The sequence below is a fragment of the Rhipicephalus microplus genome, chromosome 9 (assembly GCF_043290135.1).
Source record: "Rhipicephalus microplus isolate Deutch F79 chromosome 9, USDA_Rmic, whole genome shotgun sequence".
In the NCBI taxonomy this organism is placed as follows: domain Eukaryota; kingdom Metazoa; phylum Arthropoda; class Arachnida; order Ixodida; family Ixodidae; genus Rhipicephalus; species Rhipicephalus microplus.
The window spans coordinates 106,560,510-106,578,505 of record NC_134708.1 but is presented as its reverse complement, the minus strand read 5'-3'; the positions used below and the strand labels follow the sequence as shown (position 1 = coordinate 106,578,505).

At 43.2% G+C, this 17,996-nt stretch overlaps 1 protein-coding gene across 3 annotated transcripts in view; it reads right to left on the bottom strand.

Annotated features, from left to right (window-relative positions):
• Positions 1-336: 336 nt before the first annotated feature.
• LOC119163107 (uncharacterized) overlaps positions 337-17,996 on the bottom strand; it is a 30,442-nt gene continuing 12,782 nt past the window's right edge. For 2 of the 3 annotated variants that reach the window (XM_075874217.1, XM_075874218.1), the window contains 2 exons: positions 17,105-17,260; positions 337-2,902 (listed from right to left, as the gene is read on the bottom strand). In XM_075874217.1, the coding sequence (XP_075730332.1) occupies positions 2,682-2,902; positions 17,105-17,260 (377 nt within the window). In that variant the 3' untranslated portion in view covers positions 337-2,681. The remainder of the gene's footprint in view (positions 2,903-17,104; positions 17,261-17,996) is intronic. The other variant, XM_075874219.1, reaches the window with a different exon arrangement.

The following is a 17,996-nucleotide window of genomic DNA, read 5'->3' as shown; positions in this document are numbered from 1 at the left end:
TAACTGTGCATGCATTTTGGGCCTAAGATTTCCATTTTTATGTGTAAAAATCAAACATGACTGAATGCAGAATAATTAAATGTTTATATATATGCAAATGAAAAATAATGACCAAAGCTCACCAAAAAACAACCTATTTCTCCATTTGTTTTTGTGGAATGTAATATCGAGCATTTTAGAATGTTGTTGTGCAAAATTTAAACATTTACAGACAGTACATCATAAATCGTGCCTGAAGGGGGAGGACTGAAAGCTAGGCGGGATGTTGACAGTACTTTAACATATTTTAATGCAGTGCATGACTACACGGACACAAAAAAAGGACAAACCGCAACGCTCACTCGCAACTGAATTTTTATTGGAAAACATGAGTGAAAAAAAAAATGAACACTTCAGCCTTCACACTCATGTGACCACATTAAAGCAAGAAAACAGCCGGTCAGGTGACATTTTGAACGAAAAAAAAAAAACCTGATACTCCCCCTACCACCCATGTACTCTCCAAGAGCATAAAAGTTAAGATATTGTTCTATCAAAGAGCCTAAGCTCACTGTCATGTAGGGCTATTGAAGGCACGCTAATGCATTGTTCACTCCCCCTTTTTTTGGTATTATATGCTTCAATTATTTCTTATGTGGTTTATTCCTGCGTGTCAATAGAAGTTTAGCTTCATGAAAGGTATGTGTGCAATGGCACTGCCCAACACATTGGGGCACATGTGAGTACACGTTCCCTAGCAAAGATTGCCTCTGTTGGAACAACCTAATGTTAATGCATCCATTTGTTTGGCCTATGTATGCACGATCGCTGGAAAACAGCAAGAAACACACGATACCCTTTCCCACTCTTTACAAATAGAGTTAGATGTCTGACCCTGCAGCTATCTCTTGATACTCCTGGCACGCTCTTCTTCAGTTTCTGTTCAACAATCCCACAAACCTCATTCAACTTATTAGGCGACACTTGTGTGCGCATCATCGTGCACCGAGAAAAGAGGAACCAGTCACACATGAGAAATCAGAATAACTCTGCCCGTTCTTGGCAGATGCGAAAATGTTTTGCAGCAATTGATTTGTGAGGTAACAGACAACCATACTGCAATTATTAGCACTTGCTAAAGTGGTTCATAAACCGTTTAAGCAATTAAAATTGGTAGTGTACTTCTGGCATCTTCTCATCTTGGTTCCCTGCAATGCACTACATAGCCAACCCTTACAAGAATCTATTTGCTGGATGGATGGAATAGAACAGGAACACACTGGCTTTTCAGACATCTAAGCTGTGCCACCAAGCCTTCATACCCAATCCTGTGCTGTATTAGAATGAAACTCGTGCTGTTATCCTTCGAAAGAGTTTTAGAGAGGAATATTGAGGCACCAATTTATCATCATCGCAATCAATCTTGGTGCCCGATGCTCAATTTAGAATGCCGTATTCCTCAATCACAATGAACTGCGTTACAGGGTACGTTCTGCTACATACTGAATGTGGGAACAACCTTCATGCTTAATTTTGTGATTTTTGAAATTCTACTATAAAGTATACAACCAAGATGCCACACGACCATGGCCCAGATGGTACCTACTATGATCAGGCATCCGAGGTGTGGCACAGGCCATATTTTCAGGAGAGGTCTGGGCCTGCTGCTTGCGCCCAATGCTTAAGGACTTTATGTCCACCAGACTTTACATAATAATAACAAAAAAAAACAAGCCCAAGCCTGGCCCACCTCGATACCATAAGGGTTTTGTTTTGGGAATATATTATTTCCTATTGATAACACTGAAATAGAACTTTAAGCACAGAACACTTATCACAGTCCCAACACACTTTTCAAGTGCAAAGAAATAAACTTTTCCACCATTCGTCCTCCACACAAGTGTTCTTGTATTAAAAATGCCACCATACAAAAGTCCCATTCACTGCTTGTTGCATGGATAGCCAAGACTGCTAACACCTCTAACAATATGACAAGACTTGACATGCTTTAGCTGCTTGTTTTTTCATAACTTCAGTACATCAGATGTGGCATGACTGGTGCAACTTCCAGTATTGCTTGTGATAGCATCTTGATGAACACACGCTGGCAAGATATAGGGGAATGGAAATAATTAGGGGAATGTCAAACAGCGTTTGCATGACTGAAGAACATATGGATAACAACAGAGTTTGGTATATGGATGTTCCACCATGTGATGCAGATGACTGCCTTGTTGATTAGATGTCCTCTTCAGGTCCCAAAGTATGAAACATTCATCTCATTATAATGCACAATGAACAGAATGAATGCAGAGATTCAGATGTACAAAAACAGGCGATGGTGGATGCTGCTTCCATGAATGGCTACAATCACCGGCATAGCTACGATTCCAAGTGTTGCCGCATGTGACCTTTTAAATACCGCTTGTTATTGTAACCAAAAGAGCAGACTTTGCACTTGAAAGGCATATCCCTTATGTGGTTGAGCTCGTGCACATTCAGGTTTGCCTTTTTCTTAGTTGTATATGCGCACATGTCGCAGGCTAAAGACACGGTGTTCAAGTGAGCTCTCTTGTGATCCAACAAGAGTGTCCGGTAGGAAGTCGTATACGGGCAAAAATGGCACTGGTAGAGCACTCTCCCGTGTGTATGCACATGTGGGCCTTGAGGAGTGCAGGCACTTAAATGCCACTGGACAGGCCTCAGATTAGAAAGGTCTCTGCGCTGTGTGATTGAAGATGATACGTCAACCTATGAAGCTTAAGAGTGGAGTACTGGCAGCGATGGCACTGAAACAGCTGCTGACATCCCACTGCGTTGCCTGCGCCATGATCCATCCCATTCTCGAACTCTGAGGGCAGACTTCCAGTCTGGTTGCAACTTGTTCCTTTCCTTATGCTCTCCACATGTGCTGCTGATGGAACTGCAATTTGTAAAAGAAAACATGACACACAACTTAACTTCCATGCAATGTTATCTATAAACACGAAATTATGTACAATTGTGCTATCACTTTATTATATTCGGGCCTTTCGTGTTCAATGCCTTATGACTAGTCTGCACAGGCCACTCTACGTCTATGGCTGAGAATTTCCTTCAGTCAATGACATCCCCCTTCTCTCGACACCAGTTCTGTGACTTAAAGCGACACTAAAGTCAAATAAGAATTCACACCAGAGTGAAAGCTCAATGTATGACAACATCTAAGACGACGACATTATCAACAACAGTGCCCTACACACCGATAAATTAAGGTAAATGCTCAAGAACCCAAGCACCTCAGTAGGAGATTTTCAAAACGATCCCGATGACATCAGACGAACTGCCTACAATCAATCACTAGTAATCGATCTAACTGCACTAAATAAAAAAACCTTCTGTACATCAAGAGATGCAAGAAAATGATGCTTGTAGGTTTTCATTTGATTCACAGAAAGAAAGAACCGCCGGACGTTACTATGTGGAAAGGCGCAAGTGGCTCAAAAATTAAACTTTCGCGTGGTTACACGAGGCGGGTGGTGCCATCTAGTCAGGCACAGTTGAAACAAAGAAACGTCGGCAATCTCGAAGCAAATGACGGGAAATTGATCAATGGCTGTTGTTGCTGCTGTGGCTCTCACTGCTTTCGGTCTGCTGCTACTAGCCCAGTAAAGCCGGGCAATGTTGTGCACGGCAACAATGACTTGAGTCGGTCCGCTTCTTAAGGCGGGTAATTTGAAGTGCGCTAACCCAATGCGGACCACTAAAATGCGAGTTTATTTCAGAATAGGCGCTTCCTTGGAACAAAAGCAACAGTATGAGGTTTCTGGGCCACTATTTCAACAATCAACGCTGACTTAATAGTTGCCTTTAGTGCCCCTTTAAGGGGAGGTGCGAGTAAAAAAATAGAAGTTTTGTTTTTCTTTAAAATTACACATTTTTTGTTTTTATTTCCTTTCACAAGTTTAGTTTCTCTAGCAGAGTGTGACATTGAGCGAGTTGGTGCATAGCTTAATAAAATATTCATGGCCCAACTGATACAAGCAAGAAAACGAGGAGGAAACAAGATGAGGCACCAGACTTTTGACTCGTTTATTTTCCTCACATCACTTAAATATACACGCTTATACAAGCATATTTCTTCTACAGTGGGCCCTTTCCTACCACGCCTATCCTTCAACCTAACACCACCCCATGTTCACCTCATCACTTCTGTATGCCGTGTAAAGTACATCGGACTCTGCTTGAACAAAGGCCTCATACCCCATGAAGTTTTACTCCTTCTTGGACATGTACAGCCCTCATTCGGTTATGTGAAATGTATCTGCAAGATAATGAAGTCGTAACTGTGAATACAAGCACATTTGTACCAGGATTTGTTGCAGGCATTCTGCTACCTGCACTTTCTGGGAAAATATGGCCTTGTCGTAGTTACAGGGTTTTCAACCCTTGGCAGCTGACACGACCGAGTACTGGTGGTGTTGCATCTTGGTACGGCTTCCCAAGTGCTCAAGTAAGTCACCTTCGTTTCCCGACGTGCAAATTCTTTGGAATGTTTCCACTCCTGATAAAGTTGGCTTTGCTTTAAGAAAGGGCCGAAGATTTGCCTTCACTATGAGGTCCCTGCACTTAACTTCTGGCTCTGAACCGGCGAGTCTTCTTGAGAGCTAAAGAACAGGACCGTGATTGTTGCCTTCTCGAAGGAGCAGACAAAATCCTCGGGAAAATGACCACAGCTTGACAGAAGTTTTCTGCAGAGAACATTGTGTCCTGTTTCAAAAAAAACTAACTATTCCTTCTTCAGTTGGACAAAAAAGGAGGCTTCGTCATTTCACCTAGGGACTTCTACTAGGAGAAGGCCTTCTACGTTATTGAACAAACTTTGTCCGTTCATCAGCGAAGTCTCCCAAGGTAAAAAACCGTGCTGTAGCTTTGGGCAAGCAACTAAATTTGGGCCAGCTAGCAAAATCTATTGGTGATGTGCAAAGGTTTCCCTTGAGGTTCTTTTCTCAGTTCAAACACACAAGCCAGAAAAGCCGTTCAGGTGTAATGTCACTGAAAGGGGCACTTGGCAACATCAGGTTAGTTGCTTCTTGTTTAGGCACCTAAACAAACTTTGCCTTGATGACCTGTTTGCCTCAAAAATTCGGCCACGGCCACTGATTTTTGGAATATTAGAAGTGGTTTTGGGTGTGCCTTCAGTATCCTAAGGATTTATTTTATTCTGTGTTTCACTTTTTTCCTGCGTTAGAGAATGTATTTATGGCAATGGCAGCATCACTTTATAAACTCTTGCTGTTTATCAATTGACAATTCCTTGTCCCTGCTTGAATTTCACTTGAGTAGCACATTTATTTCTTTTAATGACTATGTATTTACAGTGCAAAGCAGTAGCACACCCAAGATTTTTGTCTGGAGGAGGGAGTGGTGTCTTAGAGCAAATAAGTCTTAGAGCAAATAAAGTCACAAATAATGTCAATCATGATTATGATGATGATTACTTCAGCGTTTTCCAGAGACACCTCGCAAAAGCTTGACTGGTGCATCAATGAATTCATCAGAGCAGTATAAGTGAAAAATAAACCACAGATTTATAAAGCAGCGCATAACATAGTTCCCCACAATGTTGTCGGCACATGCTTATTTTTGCCGCTTGCGTACAGAGATAAGGGCGTCGAGGATATGCCAGCCTGTTGGCAGTCGCGCGATGTTAAAGCTCTGCAGGTAAGGATGTTCTAAATTATGAGAGCGGAACATGATATCTGTTTCGTTTGAGTCTTGTGAAAGTGTACCAAAGTGAATTGTGGGCTTTAACTAGCTGCATTTGTATTAAACACGTAGTCTGAATAAGTACACTGTTTTTACCACAGCAGTTCATACAAACTAATATAAAGTCTAAGGGATATATTTGTTGCGTAAAAACTGTGTTTGTCTGGTTTAGAAAGTAGAGAAGTGAAGCCACGTAAATTCAAGCTCATTGAGAAATTGTATATTCAGGTCTTTAAGGGGAGACGCGAGTCGAAAAGTCGCGGTTTTCCGGAAAATTTTTGTTTTTTTTTTTCCGGCTGTATTGGCATCCTTGGACTATAATCTATTACTTCTGAAAATATCAAGCTGAAATTCGCACGAGAAATTATCAAAAAATGCTTCCAAGTGGGCAGCGGTGACGCGAGAAATGCGCGAAAGTCGCGAAAAACGGCGAAGTTCGCGTCGTCCTGTCGTGAAAACGACGCGTTGGCCGCCATTTGCAATCGTGCACGCATGCTGCGAAGGCCGTATCCTTCATAATCCACTAGTAGCCAGTCTCGTGCCTTCACGCAGAATAAACAAAAAACGAGAAAAACAATGCGTACGTCACGCGTTTTGAATATCGCGGCACACAGCGCGAGGCCGCCATTGGACGGCGGTGCGCTCCACGCTCCTCCCCCTCCCATCTCTCCGGCAAAAGAGCGAAGCCTCGGACGTCGCGATCGAGTTTTTCTGCGTTTCTCTGCATTTTTGCGTCATGGCAAGCCCGAAGAAGTGCAGTTCAGATAATTGAAAGTTCAGAACTCGCCACAAGTATCGAGGGAAACGGCGTCGGACGCTTCGCAAAGCGACAGCGAACGACGATGTCGCCCCCGGCCAACGCCCCGACGCTCCGACTTCGGATAGGCCTAACACCGTCACCGAACCCTGCGACAGTGGTTGTGAAATAGCCGCTGCCGTGGAATTCGTCAGTGCATCCCAAAGGAAGATTGGATTCTTCGAGAGTGAACGTAGACCGGTAGATGCTGCTACTGCGAACATGCTGCTTTGCGAAATCGATGCGCTGACGGCACTTGTGGCGGGTGCGCAATGCCCAACCTGCCGCGAACGGAAGCTCGGCGTGCGAGAGGCAGCTGGAAAGCGCAAAGGACTTTCGGCATTCCTCGAACTGTGCTGTCAAAATTCTGATTGCCCTGTATCTGCACTTTCGTTCACGCACACGTCGAGACGTACTGCTTCGGCCGGGGACCAAGGAACGAGCGCTCGTTTTGACAGCGGCAGCTCGCGTGACAGCTTTGCTGTAAACGTGAAGGCAGTTCTCGCAGCACGCGCTATAGGCGCAGGCCACGACCAACTTTCACGATTTTGTGCGATTCTCGGTCTTCCGAGCCCGATGCATCACAAGACATTCAACGGCATTTGCAAGAAGCTCCATGGTGCGGCGATGACGGCAGTGAGCAAAAACTTGCACCAGGCACGAAACATCACGAAGGACGCAGTCGGCGGCAGAGATGTGCCAGTCATGTTTGATGGCACCTGGCAGAAAAGAGGTCATAAAAGCCACAATGGAGTGGGCACAGTCGTGTCCCTGGACACGGGGCTCTGCCTCGATTTTGAAGTTCTTTCGAACTACTGCCATGCTTGCAGTATAAACAGGGACCTTGGGGAGGATGAAGAGATAGGGCGAGCTTTTCATCTTCCAGTTTGCCAAAAAAACACTGACTGCTCATCCCATGCAATGGAACCTACGGCAGCTGTCAATATATGGCAGAGGACCTTGTCTTATGAAACTCCACTGCGATTCACCAGCTTCCTAAGTGATGGTGACAGCAAGGCCTACACTGCAGTCTGCGAGGCAAATGTATACTGTGACACCCCCATTGACAAAGAAGAGTGCACGAACCACGTTGCAAAGCGCTTGGGAACTGCCCTACGGAAATTGGCAACGCCACTGCCACGAGGCGAAGAACTGAAAGATGCGACAATAATAAAACTACAAACATATTACAAGATCGCCATCACGAGCAACAAGGACAGTGTCCGAAATATGTACACTGCCATATGGGCATCGTATTTTCATTGCTGCTCCAGTGATGGTGCCAGTAGCCACAACTTTTGCCCCGCGGGACCAAATTCGTGGTGCAAGCACAAGCGTGCGGAAGCACTGGGGGAGCCTGCACCACGCCACACCCCACTGTTGAAGGCTCAAGGATTGGCAATTATGCCTATCTACAAGCGCCTTACAGAGGAGAAACTCCTTATTCGGTGCCTTCATGGCAAGACACAGAATGCAGCCGAATCGCTGAACAGCACGATATGGCTGCTATGTCCAAAAACAAAGTTTGCCTCCAGAACAACTGTGGAGACGGCCACCGCTCTTGCTGTACTCTGGTACAACAAAGGCCACAGGGGCTTTGAAGAAGTGCTCGAAGGCATTGGAATTCTCCCCTCACAAGATCTGGCCACACATGGTGACCACTGTGACGTCATGCGCATCAGGAAGATGAACCTGAAGCAAACTGCAGAAGCGAGGGCACACCGTCGCAACACAGCGAAGAGAGCTCGTGTTGAGGACACTGACCGCAAGAGCCGTGAAGGACCAAGCTATGGTGCAGGGGACTTCTAGACACTTGCAGTGCATTCAAGGCAAGGTACTTTTCATTGTGCCCCAATTTGATGCAAAAAGAATGATTTCCTAATAAATGCCAACTTTGCGAACTTTCAAACTTGTTTTTCTCATTTTCATTTTTTCTGACAGTTTCACGTTTTCCGGGCAGCCTTTTAGAAACTTATATTCATTGTATAGTAACGAAACTTGGCACACATATTCTTCAACACGTGCAGAATGCAAATATCTACTCTAAATTGCAATGCCTACCAGCATTAGTTGTGAAAATATTAGCTTATTGTTTCAAGGGAGATTGAAAATAATAAGTCATTCAATACAATTTTTTTTTTCTTGGTTCCAATATTTCTGTGACATATCTATATAGATATTTGCACTCTTCAATCTACCAAAAGTCAAATAAGATCAGACACAGTGCTTTTACTGAAAGTTTAGTACATAAAAGAGTGCCCGCAAAAAATGTAACTTTTTGCTATTGTTTACGGCATAACTCAATAATTATAGCAGCTACACAAAAAATGATTGCATATTTGAAATCTGCATGAAAAACTATACTAATAACAAACTTTTCAAGTCTCTATTACTAAAAATAAAAAAAAAAACTTTTTCGAGGAGCGTCTCCCCTTAAGAGATATATAATATTCATTCTGTAACAGTATGGAAAGTTGGGCAAGTTGGTCCGAGTACATTCTTGGAAACATTTCAGTGCGCACACAATAGACAAAAACACGAAAGGCAAAAAGACAAACAGGCGCCAACTCCCAACTCAGTTTATTGAAGAAAGGACACAAAATATATATCCCAGAATGTTTCCCAAGAATATTCATTCTGTCGAGGTTGTCTCGTATGATTAAAATATGAAAGTTCACCTCACGTCAGAAAATATACTTCAGAAATTTGTTCTCATAAGCTAGGATTATTAGTTGGCCATTCACGCGTATCATCATGGCATCCTTAGCAAAATTAAAGTCAAATCAGATAAGAGCCTAAGTCGTCCTGTCCAACATTTCGACAGTAGGATTTGTTTCTGTCAAAGCAGCTACGTCATCACAGGCGTGTTAGTTTGGGGCACTTGTCCTCGTTGTCTTCCTGTTGTTGTCGGTAAGATGGGGAAGAGAACTCAGAGAGAAGTAAATCATACATTATTCACGAGCAAGTCACAAGAGCACATGTGAAATGTCTTGCTTCCGATAGTAGAAAGGGGACTATAGGACAAAGTCTGGAGAACATTTATATGCAGGGAAAGCTTGCAAGTTGCACTGGCGACAAACACGATAGCGGCGCCAATGGTCACGTCAGAGACAAGTTGTAGAGGAGTCATCCACTCAAGCTTTTAGTTATACAGCCGTGGAAGCGGCGAGTTTCATAAGCATTTTAGGTTACTATTGACTGATGTAGTGAAAGAACTCAAGGATTGTGCAAGTTATGCCAGTTGGAAGATCCAAGAGAATGCGCAAGCAAGACAGGTTCACCTACAGTGCTATACTAACATTAGGAATAAATTAATAATCAACTAGTCAAGTGACCAAAGAGCAAGACAATAAAGGGTGAACTTAGCCCGAAAAGCTTAATCAATACGATTAAGCACGGATGAAATGGCTAAACCAAACGAAGAAAAATATTAAACTACAGGCATGCGCATCTAGTTGAAGACGGTGTAAAACCATTAATTCTGGAGGCAGCACCCACAATTCAAGTTCTCAAGCAGGTCTTTGTAGCAGTGGCTTGTTCATAGAAGAGACACTCTGCAGCTTAAAGTCCAGCCAAGTGACTTCGTTGCCAATTTGTCCAAAATCTTCTCAGGTGATAAGGAAAATTCTTTGTGAATATTTAGAAAAGTTAGACCATTTAACCTTAGCGCCCAAGTCGTGCTGCAAAAATAGGTTTTAAGACGTCTCAGAATTGTGAAGGACCTCTCACTTGTGGAAGTCGTAACTGGCAGAGTAGCCATAATTTGAAGTAGTTTTCGGATCACAGAAAAATACCACCTGGACAGAATTCCAGCACTTACAGAGGACCCATTGGGAGTTTTTCAAGCTGCTGAATCTTACTGTACCAAAGATATAGCTCTCCCACAGCACACGAACCCGAGTCCCCGACATCAGAACTGTAGCTCTCACAGAGAATGTGCATCGCATTTTCATTGTCCTTGCTCAGCAACAGACTTAAGGAAGAAGAATTTCAAATTTAGTAAGGATGCTCTTGTGTGACACAAATCTCTCATCAATTTGTTCTGTGAAAGCTTCGAGAAATGGGAGGAATACACAACGACGGAAGTACTCCTCCGGAGTCGAAGGCACATTTGAGCACATCCTTTGCTGACCAACGAGCCTTGGCATTTCAATAATCAAGCCAAGCTTTTCACAAACTGACATAACGTGTTCAAAAAGTTCATGAAATACGTCTTGAGCGCGGGATCTAAGGTTACGCGCAGTAAACAAAACGTCATCAGCCAACCTTAGAGCGGAGGAAAGATTCCAGTTGACGGTTTGCAAGTATTTGCTTAACAGCAAGCTTATAGAGAAAATTTTTTCCGCAACAAGAAGAGAGACAAGAAATTTGCTTCTCTGCAAAGCGCTCAGAAGGATTTGAGCATTGGATGAAGATTCCCGATCATTCCAACTTTCGCTAATGTCTTGAAAAGTAGACAAAACAGGATGGAGAATGTTTACAAATACATTCAGCGCATCGTGTCTCTGCACTCATCTCGTTGGACAAAGTGACTTCAGGCGTGTCACACGAGCTTTTGGTATTGACTTTTCAATTTGGTCACCTAGAGCGGCCTGGCATTTTGGACTCGCATGAAAAAACTCACAAACTTTCGCCACGGTTCCCATGCAATTTCGAATCTGAGGCACAGAGCACGCACTCGACAGACTGCTGTTGGACGAGTGCTTGAACGCCGTTGTAAGCACCACTCATTGAGGTTGCACAGTCATACCCTTGAGCTCTGAGGTACTCGGCTGCAATGCCTATATCCCTTAAACTTTTCAAATTTGTATCGGCAAGGCCCCTTCCAGTCAGGTCAGTAACAGGAACAAACTGCAAAAACTCTTCCCGAATTTCAATTTCTTCCATGTTCACGTAGAGTGCACAAATCGAAAGCTGCTCAACGCCGGCTATATCGGCTGTCTCATCAGCCAATACTGCGAAATATTTAGCAGCATTGACTTTAAAAAACTAGGTTTCCCAGAATAATGAGGCTGAGATAATCTCATTATGGATTCTCCACCTAGTGTAGGTTGCATTAGCGCCACATTCTTCGAGGTGACTCTTAAGAGAATCGTCTCAGTTGCATACACGCAACCTAAACAAGGCCCTGAAATTCCCTTCATTCTCTGCAGGCTCGCTCAACAAATCTATTCGCCCTCCATCTCTATGACCTCAAAGAGCAACTCCCTGTCTTCAGCAACAGACTACCGTTGTAATAACAGAAGCAAGGTTTTTTTTTCCTATTCTTAGCTATTTGCTCTCTTAGCCCGTCTTAGCATCTTTTTCATACAAAGCTGCTTCACTACACTATAACACAAACCACCAGCCATGCAGCTTGCACTCATCCAATTTTACCCGGTGAGTGAATACAGTGCATTTATAGTCGCTCACGAAAAATCAACCTCAAATCACATACTGAATTGAAATCACTATGTCACCCAAGTCCTTAAGGCGTACGTAGAGGATTCGGCGACAAGGATATTGGGGCATACAGGGGGGGGAGCCTTTGGGGGGGGGGGGGTACAACCCCCTAAACCCCCTCGTGGGTGCCCCATTGCTGCAAAGGCATTTACATTGGTTCATGTGTAGCTTCTGTCTTATGCAACATCTTTCTTTCATCTATTGACCAGGCACTTAATTCCTAGAAACCTCGACTCGGATCTTTGTTTCAAAGCAACTAGATACGTTGAAGATTTCCAGGTATTTTTATATATCCCCAACTCTATGAACGCTTGCGACGATGTAAAGAATGTTTTATCAGCTTTTATTCAGCACAGTCAAGGCTTGACGTTTACGCATGAGCGACCTCAAAACAATCATTTGCAGTTTTTTCACATTAACCTGTTAGTAAATGCTACACATTCGTGCTGAAGATACAACCCCCGTGCATGCAAAAACCTCCTGCCTTACGAATCTGCACACTCGAAAACCGTGAAAAAAGCCATTGCGGCAATGTGTCTCCAGTCTGCGTTGTTGAAGTCGTGCGAGCACACGATGGACAAGTTTTTAGGAGCACATTTCAAGGCTGGTTGCAGCTGGGTTCCCTTAGGAGGTCTTAACCAATGTGTCTGAATCTCTGCTCAAAAAGCTTAAAAGATGCAGCAGGCAGCGCGAAGCACAACCACTGGTTCTGCCTTACGTGCACAAAATTGCCCACGATTAAAAAGAAAGTTGCCAACAGGCATGACGTTCCAGTGGTATTCTCGGCACCCAACAAGCTCTCAAAGCTTTGTGCCCGCATTTCGTCGCAAAAAGCCAAGCCTCCATGCAAAAAGAAGCACGCCTGGCCAGTTCTGCATTGCATGGTGGGCGTTGTTTCTGAAATTCCATTGAGCTGTCGCAAGTCGTACATACGCCGAACAGAACACTGCGTTAATGATCGCCTTAGGAAGCACATATTATCAATTAAGTATGGCGTGAGTACACATCTACCGTTTCATTATGCTTCGTGTCGCTGCACACCACTGTTCCGAGAAACTCGTGCAACAGGACGAAGCAGGGAAACATTAGCATGTAAAGTACCAAAGGTATATCAAAGGGGAGCAAATTTGTCAATGTCCCATCTATCACTTTGTACAAGAAGCAATGCCCGTTTCTAAATAGGCCTGTGCGATACCTTTCTTCTGTTTGTGCATTGTGATAGTTGCTTGTGCTGTGGCCCCTTTTTCTGCGCATTCTGGGAACGTATATATTTGGGTGATGCGAGGAAAATAAACAAGCTGAAAGTCTAGCGCCCTATCCTGTCTGACTCCCCTCCTTTCATTTCATTTCATTTTATTTCCTTAAAGACCCCTTGCGGGGCATTACATAAAGGGTGGGTACATAAAAATTGAGCAGAAAACAATCGTTTGTTCTAGAGTGAAAGATGGTTAGTGATACTGGTTGTGAAGGTAGAAGTACAAGTAATGGCAGGAATGTCGCCTGAAAGGCCATTCCAGGCAACTGCTGTGCGAGGAAAAAATGATGTTGAAAAGGTAACGGTGCGTGCACGTGGGCGTGCGACTTGAAGAGGATGATTAGTTCGTTGAGAGATGTGCGCTGGGGGAACAAAATAAGGTGGCATGCGCATCGAGCTGTGAAAAAAACTTACGAAATAACGAAAGACTGGCAATACGGCGGCGGAGGGAAAGGAGGGGCAGTTGGAGTTCTGCCTTTAGTGAAGATACGCCGACGTCATGGGAGCAAGAATTATTGATAAACCTAGCGGCACGGTTTTGAATACACTCAAGGGCGTCTTCAAGATAGGCCTGTTGCGGGCTCCAGATTGGGGAAGCATATTCAAGTTTAGTTCTGACAAGGCTTTTGTAAGCTAATAATTTTACATTTCTAGGTGCGTTACGTAGATGACGTCGCAAGAATCCCAATGTTTTGTTTGCCGATGATATGACTTTCGTAATATGCAAACCCCATGAAAGATCGTTGCAGAGTGTGACCCCCAGATATTTAAAAGAATTAACAGTTTCAACTGGAACATTACTGATGGAATATGGAAAAACAAGTGGAGAACGGCGGCGGGTGAAGCATAAGGCTTTGCATTTGTGAGGGTTAAGTTCCATTAGCCAATCATCGCACCATTGTTTTACATTGTTAAGATCACTCTGTAGAGCTAATTTTTTTTTCCTTGCTTGTATCAGTTGCGCCACAAATATTTTATTAGGTCCTCTACTTTCACAACAAAAAAAAACTGAAGATTGTACACTTACACCTCATTATAACAAACTTGCATCTTACGCATAATAAGTTCTCTATATCCATAAAATTTGTTATAAAGGTTCATTCCTAACACTATATCGACTGCAAAACTATTTTTCAATTAATTATTACCAATATTTCACTATATCCCAGTTTGTTATATCGAGGTTCGAGTGTACTACTTGAAGTAGGTTACAATCATCTTTAGAGAACACAAGTGGCTAATAAAAACTAAAAAAAGCGAGCTCAATGTCTACGGTCCTCAGGATATTGTCAGCTGGCTGCTTACCATTACATTTTGCATGAGCAGTTCACTAAATAAGCCACACATTCAAAATAACAATGACTGCCAAGCTGTTGTGATGGAAAAATTATTGAAAAAAAAAGATATCTCTGCCGCATAGATGAGCTTTGACTTCTACCTTTAATATGTGTTTTTCTCAAGATCCTATTTCGGGCAAATTCCTGAGTTTAGGCATCATTTTTATGGTACTTCTGATATCCAGATCAGGATGAAGTTTTGCCCACATATTCACCAGCATGTGAAGGCTGCAAGTATCTCTATCAAATCTTTATAATGCCAGTATAGTTATTACGAATCTAAAGCAAACAATTAGTATGGGCTGATGATTCTAAGAATTCTCACGTTACAATTTTTCTTGTCCATTAGAATGTGTTATACACACTCTCTTCATAGTTATTCGCATTTTACAGTTAGCATGGAGTAGCATGAGCCCACAATGGCTCAGAACCATAAAAATTCAGAGGCATAAGATGTTTATCCAAAATGAACTACACATTACACATCATCATGTTACAAGGTAAAAACTGTGCAGCTTACTATAAAACTAATCACATACTACTTGAAAACAACATAAAAACATGACATATAGGAAAAAAATTTACTGCCCTGAACTACAGATTAGTGAATTTTTTTTTTAACTGCATCTCTACGTAATAGACCAATATGTTCCAGGCAACTTGCTCATGAGCTTTACCGCATTATTAATACAAAACCGTTATTATCCAAGCTTTTACTTTGTAACACTACAGCCCAAAGATGATAGTAAAGCAGCCTTAAAGTAACCAGCTGATACTAGATAATAGCATCGAGCGCAGGCCAAATGGCACCTTGAAACCAGAACTAAGGGGCATTCACTCTCTCCATTGTGAGAACTTGCAGTGTGCAGTTGCAAACACTACATATATACAAATATTACAGCAAGTTTCCTTAGTGCAAATGGCATTCCTGTCCACCCCATGCAATTTGCAGACAGATTTAAACAGTGTACACATTTCTGTGGATTCCACAAGCAAAGCACTTGATAGAGCAGAGTAAATCATAGTTTCAACTGTGAGAGTGTTCTAGCTCGGCATAGAGCACGGGACCATGCCCAAAAAGTGTCGTCATTATGAATTGGTGTGCAGCACAGAATTGGGTCAATCCCTCTACTCACCACTACAATGGCATGGCTTGTAATAATCCAAATGGTTGAGAGAAAGAGCACACAAAGAGAGGAAAAGAAACAATAAAAGATATGAAGAAAGAGCAATGTCCTTGCCACAAAAATATTGTTCCCAAGGCAGAATTTAAACCCGCGTTCGTTCAATGTGAATGATTGATTGATATGTGGGGTTTAACGTCCCAAAACCACCATATGATTATGAGAGACGCCGTAGTGGAGGGCTCCGGAAATTTCGACCACCTGAGGTTCTTTAACGTGCACCCAAATCTGAGCACACGGGCCTACATTTCCGCCTCCATCGGAAATGCAGCCGCCGCAGCCGGGATTCGAACCCGCGACCTGCGGGTCAGCAGCCGAGTACCTTAGCCACTAGATCACCGCGGCGGGGCTCGTTCAATGTGTAAACAAGCGTCCTAACACACTCTGCCAGGCAGGGCCTTATGTATGCAGAAAGACCATAACATAGCCTTGTATATAGTTACAGTGTAGTCACAGGAGTGGCTAAGGCAAGTGAGGAGAGATGCGATGATTGCCTTCTACTTACCATATACGAAAAAGTAAGAGATAAATATAGAGATAGAAATACACTACAATAAAGGAAAGCAAGAAAGACTAAGCAAGCATTTTTTCATCTAGAGACCAGATACTGCATAACCTGATCAAGTCGCACATGTGCAGTGGCTATACGCCACACCAACCAATGGAAACATTGCGCACAGCCTCCTCTCTATGGTACCTAGCCTGGCTACACCCGATCATGTCCAGGAATTCACAAGTTGCCCTAAGAGAGTGCCCTAGGAGGAAGCTGCACATCTCAGAGCTAGACATGTCAGTTGACGGGGAGTACGAGCAGCGACAAGCTTGCGCTTCACTGTGCCAACCTTTGCGCAACTTGGTACAAAGTTCCCGCATTCTTTTTTGCCAAGAAACCTCTCATAGTTATGATTTATAGGCAGCTTAGTTTCTCAGAGAAATGTCTCGAGTGATAGACTGCAGCCTCACTGGTGGCCAGTATAATAGCCACGTACCATTAGTCAAAGCTGACAAGCCGCAAGGTTCAATAGCAAGCTTAGTGATAGTAAATAAATATGTTGACAATCTTTATACTGATCTGCTGGTCACTTTTGCTACAAATAGACAGCTGACTTATTTGTTGCAGATGCTGCCTCTCTTACAAAATGCAGCAACTTAGTTTGTGAAATCCTCCACAGTAACGTGTAGAATCACTGCTTCTGATGTTAATGGTGACAATATTCCATGGACATTGCCACTGGTGAGCATAAAAAGTAGCGCTGCTATGAAAAATACTCTACTGCTGTTTGAACTCCTTTAACAATTTCCAAATTTTCTTGCACTAAGCTGCACCATTGCCATTTCTCAGAGACGGGTACAAGGTACGTACAAACTTCTCTCGGGAGAGGCAGGGGGGCCATCTCTTGTAGGTCACACTGGATCGACACGTCCCTTCGAACTTTCCAACCCAGTAACTGGCTTGCATCATTCGTGTTGACCACTTGACCACAAGGGCACCTCCTCAGCAGTACTCCTTTTTCAGCAACTGCAGGCAATTTTTACAAGTATAGGCTTCATTTCTTCCATTACAGTGGAGAGACATCACAGCTGTATGGCGAAACTATTAGAAATAAATCTAGCACAAGTGACAATGCATCTTTTTCATCATGCGAAAATGCTTATAGTGGTGAAGGCCACAAGAGAATTTTGGCTCTGATTAACACAGCAGCAAGACTGCTTGTATTGCTTTGCAGTGTGCTGTGTACACACCTGTCTCAGATTAGGCAGGTTTCGGCTATTTAACAGTTTTGTATATATACAGTACACCCGCATTAACAATCGTTATCTACCTGGCCATGTGCATACTCATACAGCTTTCCCCAGCATTTTTTTTTTTTTAATCAAGAAACTTTACAGCTCTGACAGCGATTGGACATGCAACATGGATTTCATGCTGCCAGTGAGTGACGTGTTCAACAGTCATTTCAGTGTGTTGCTCCGGTATAAAGGCTGCCTGTTTCAAGTGGAGCAATACAATCATCAGATTAAACATCTTGCATGACTTTCATCGACCTTCCTGTGTTGCAGAGCAAATGTTTATGCTTAATGAAAGCCACTCTCACGACATCGTCACCTCCCTGCATGGCCACAAAGGTGTCGAACTTGGTCACGCCTCTTTGTTCAAGTGGAAGATTCGCACAGCCAACGGGGCGCGCACCAGCGCTTTGTCCACGGTGATGATCCTGCTATCGAGAAGTTTCGTCTCTTGATTGTTGAGCTCC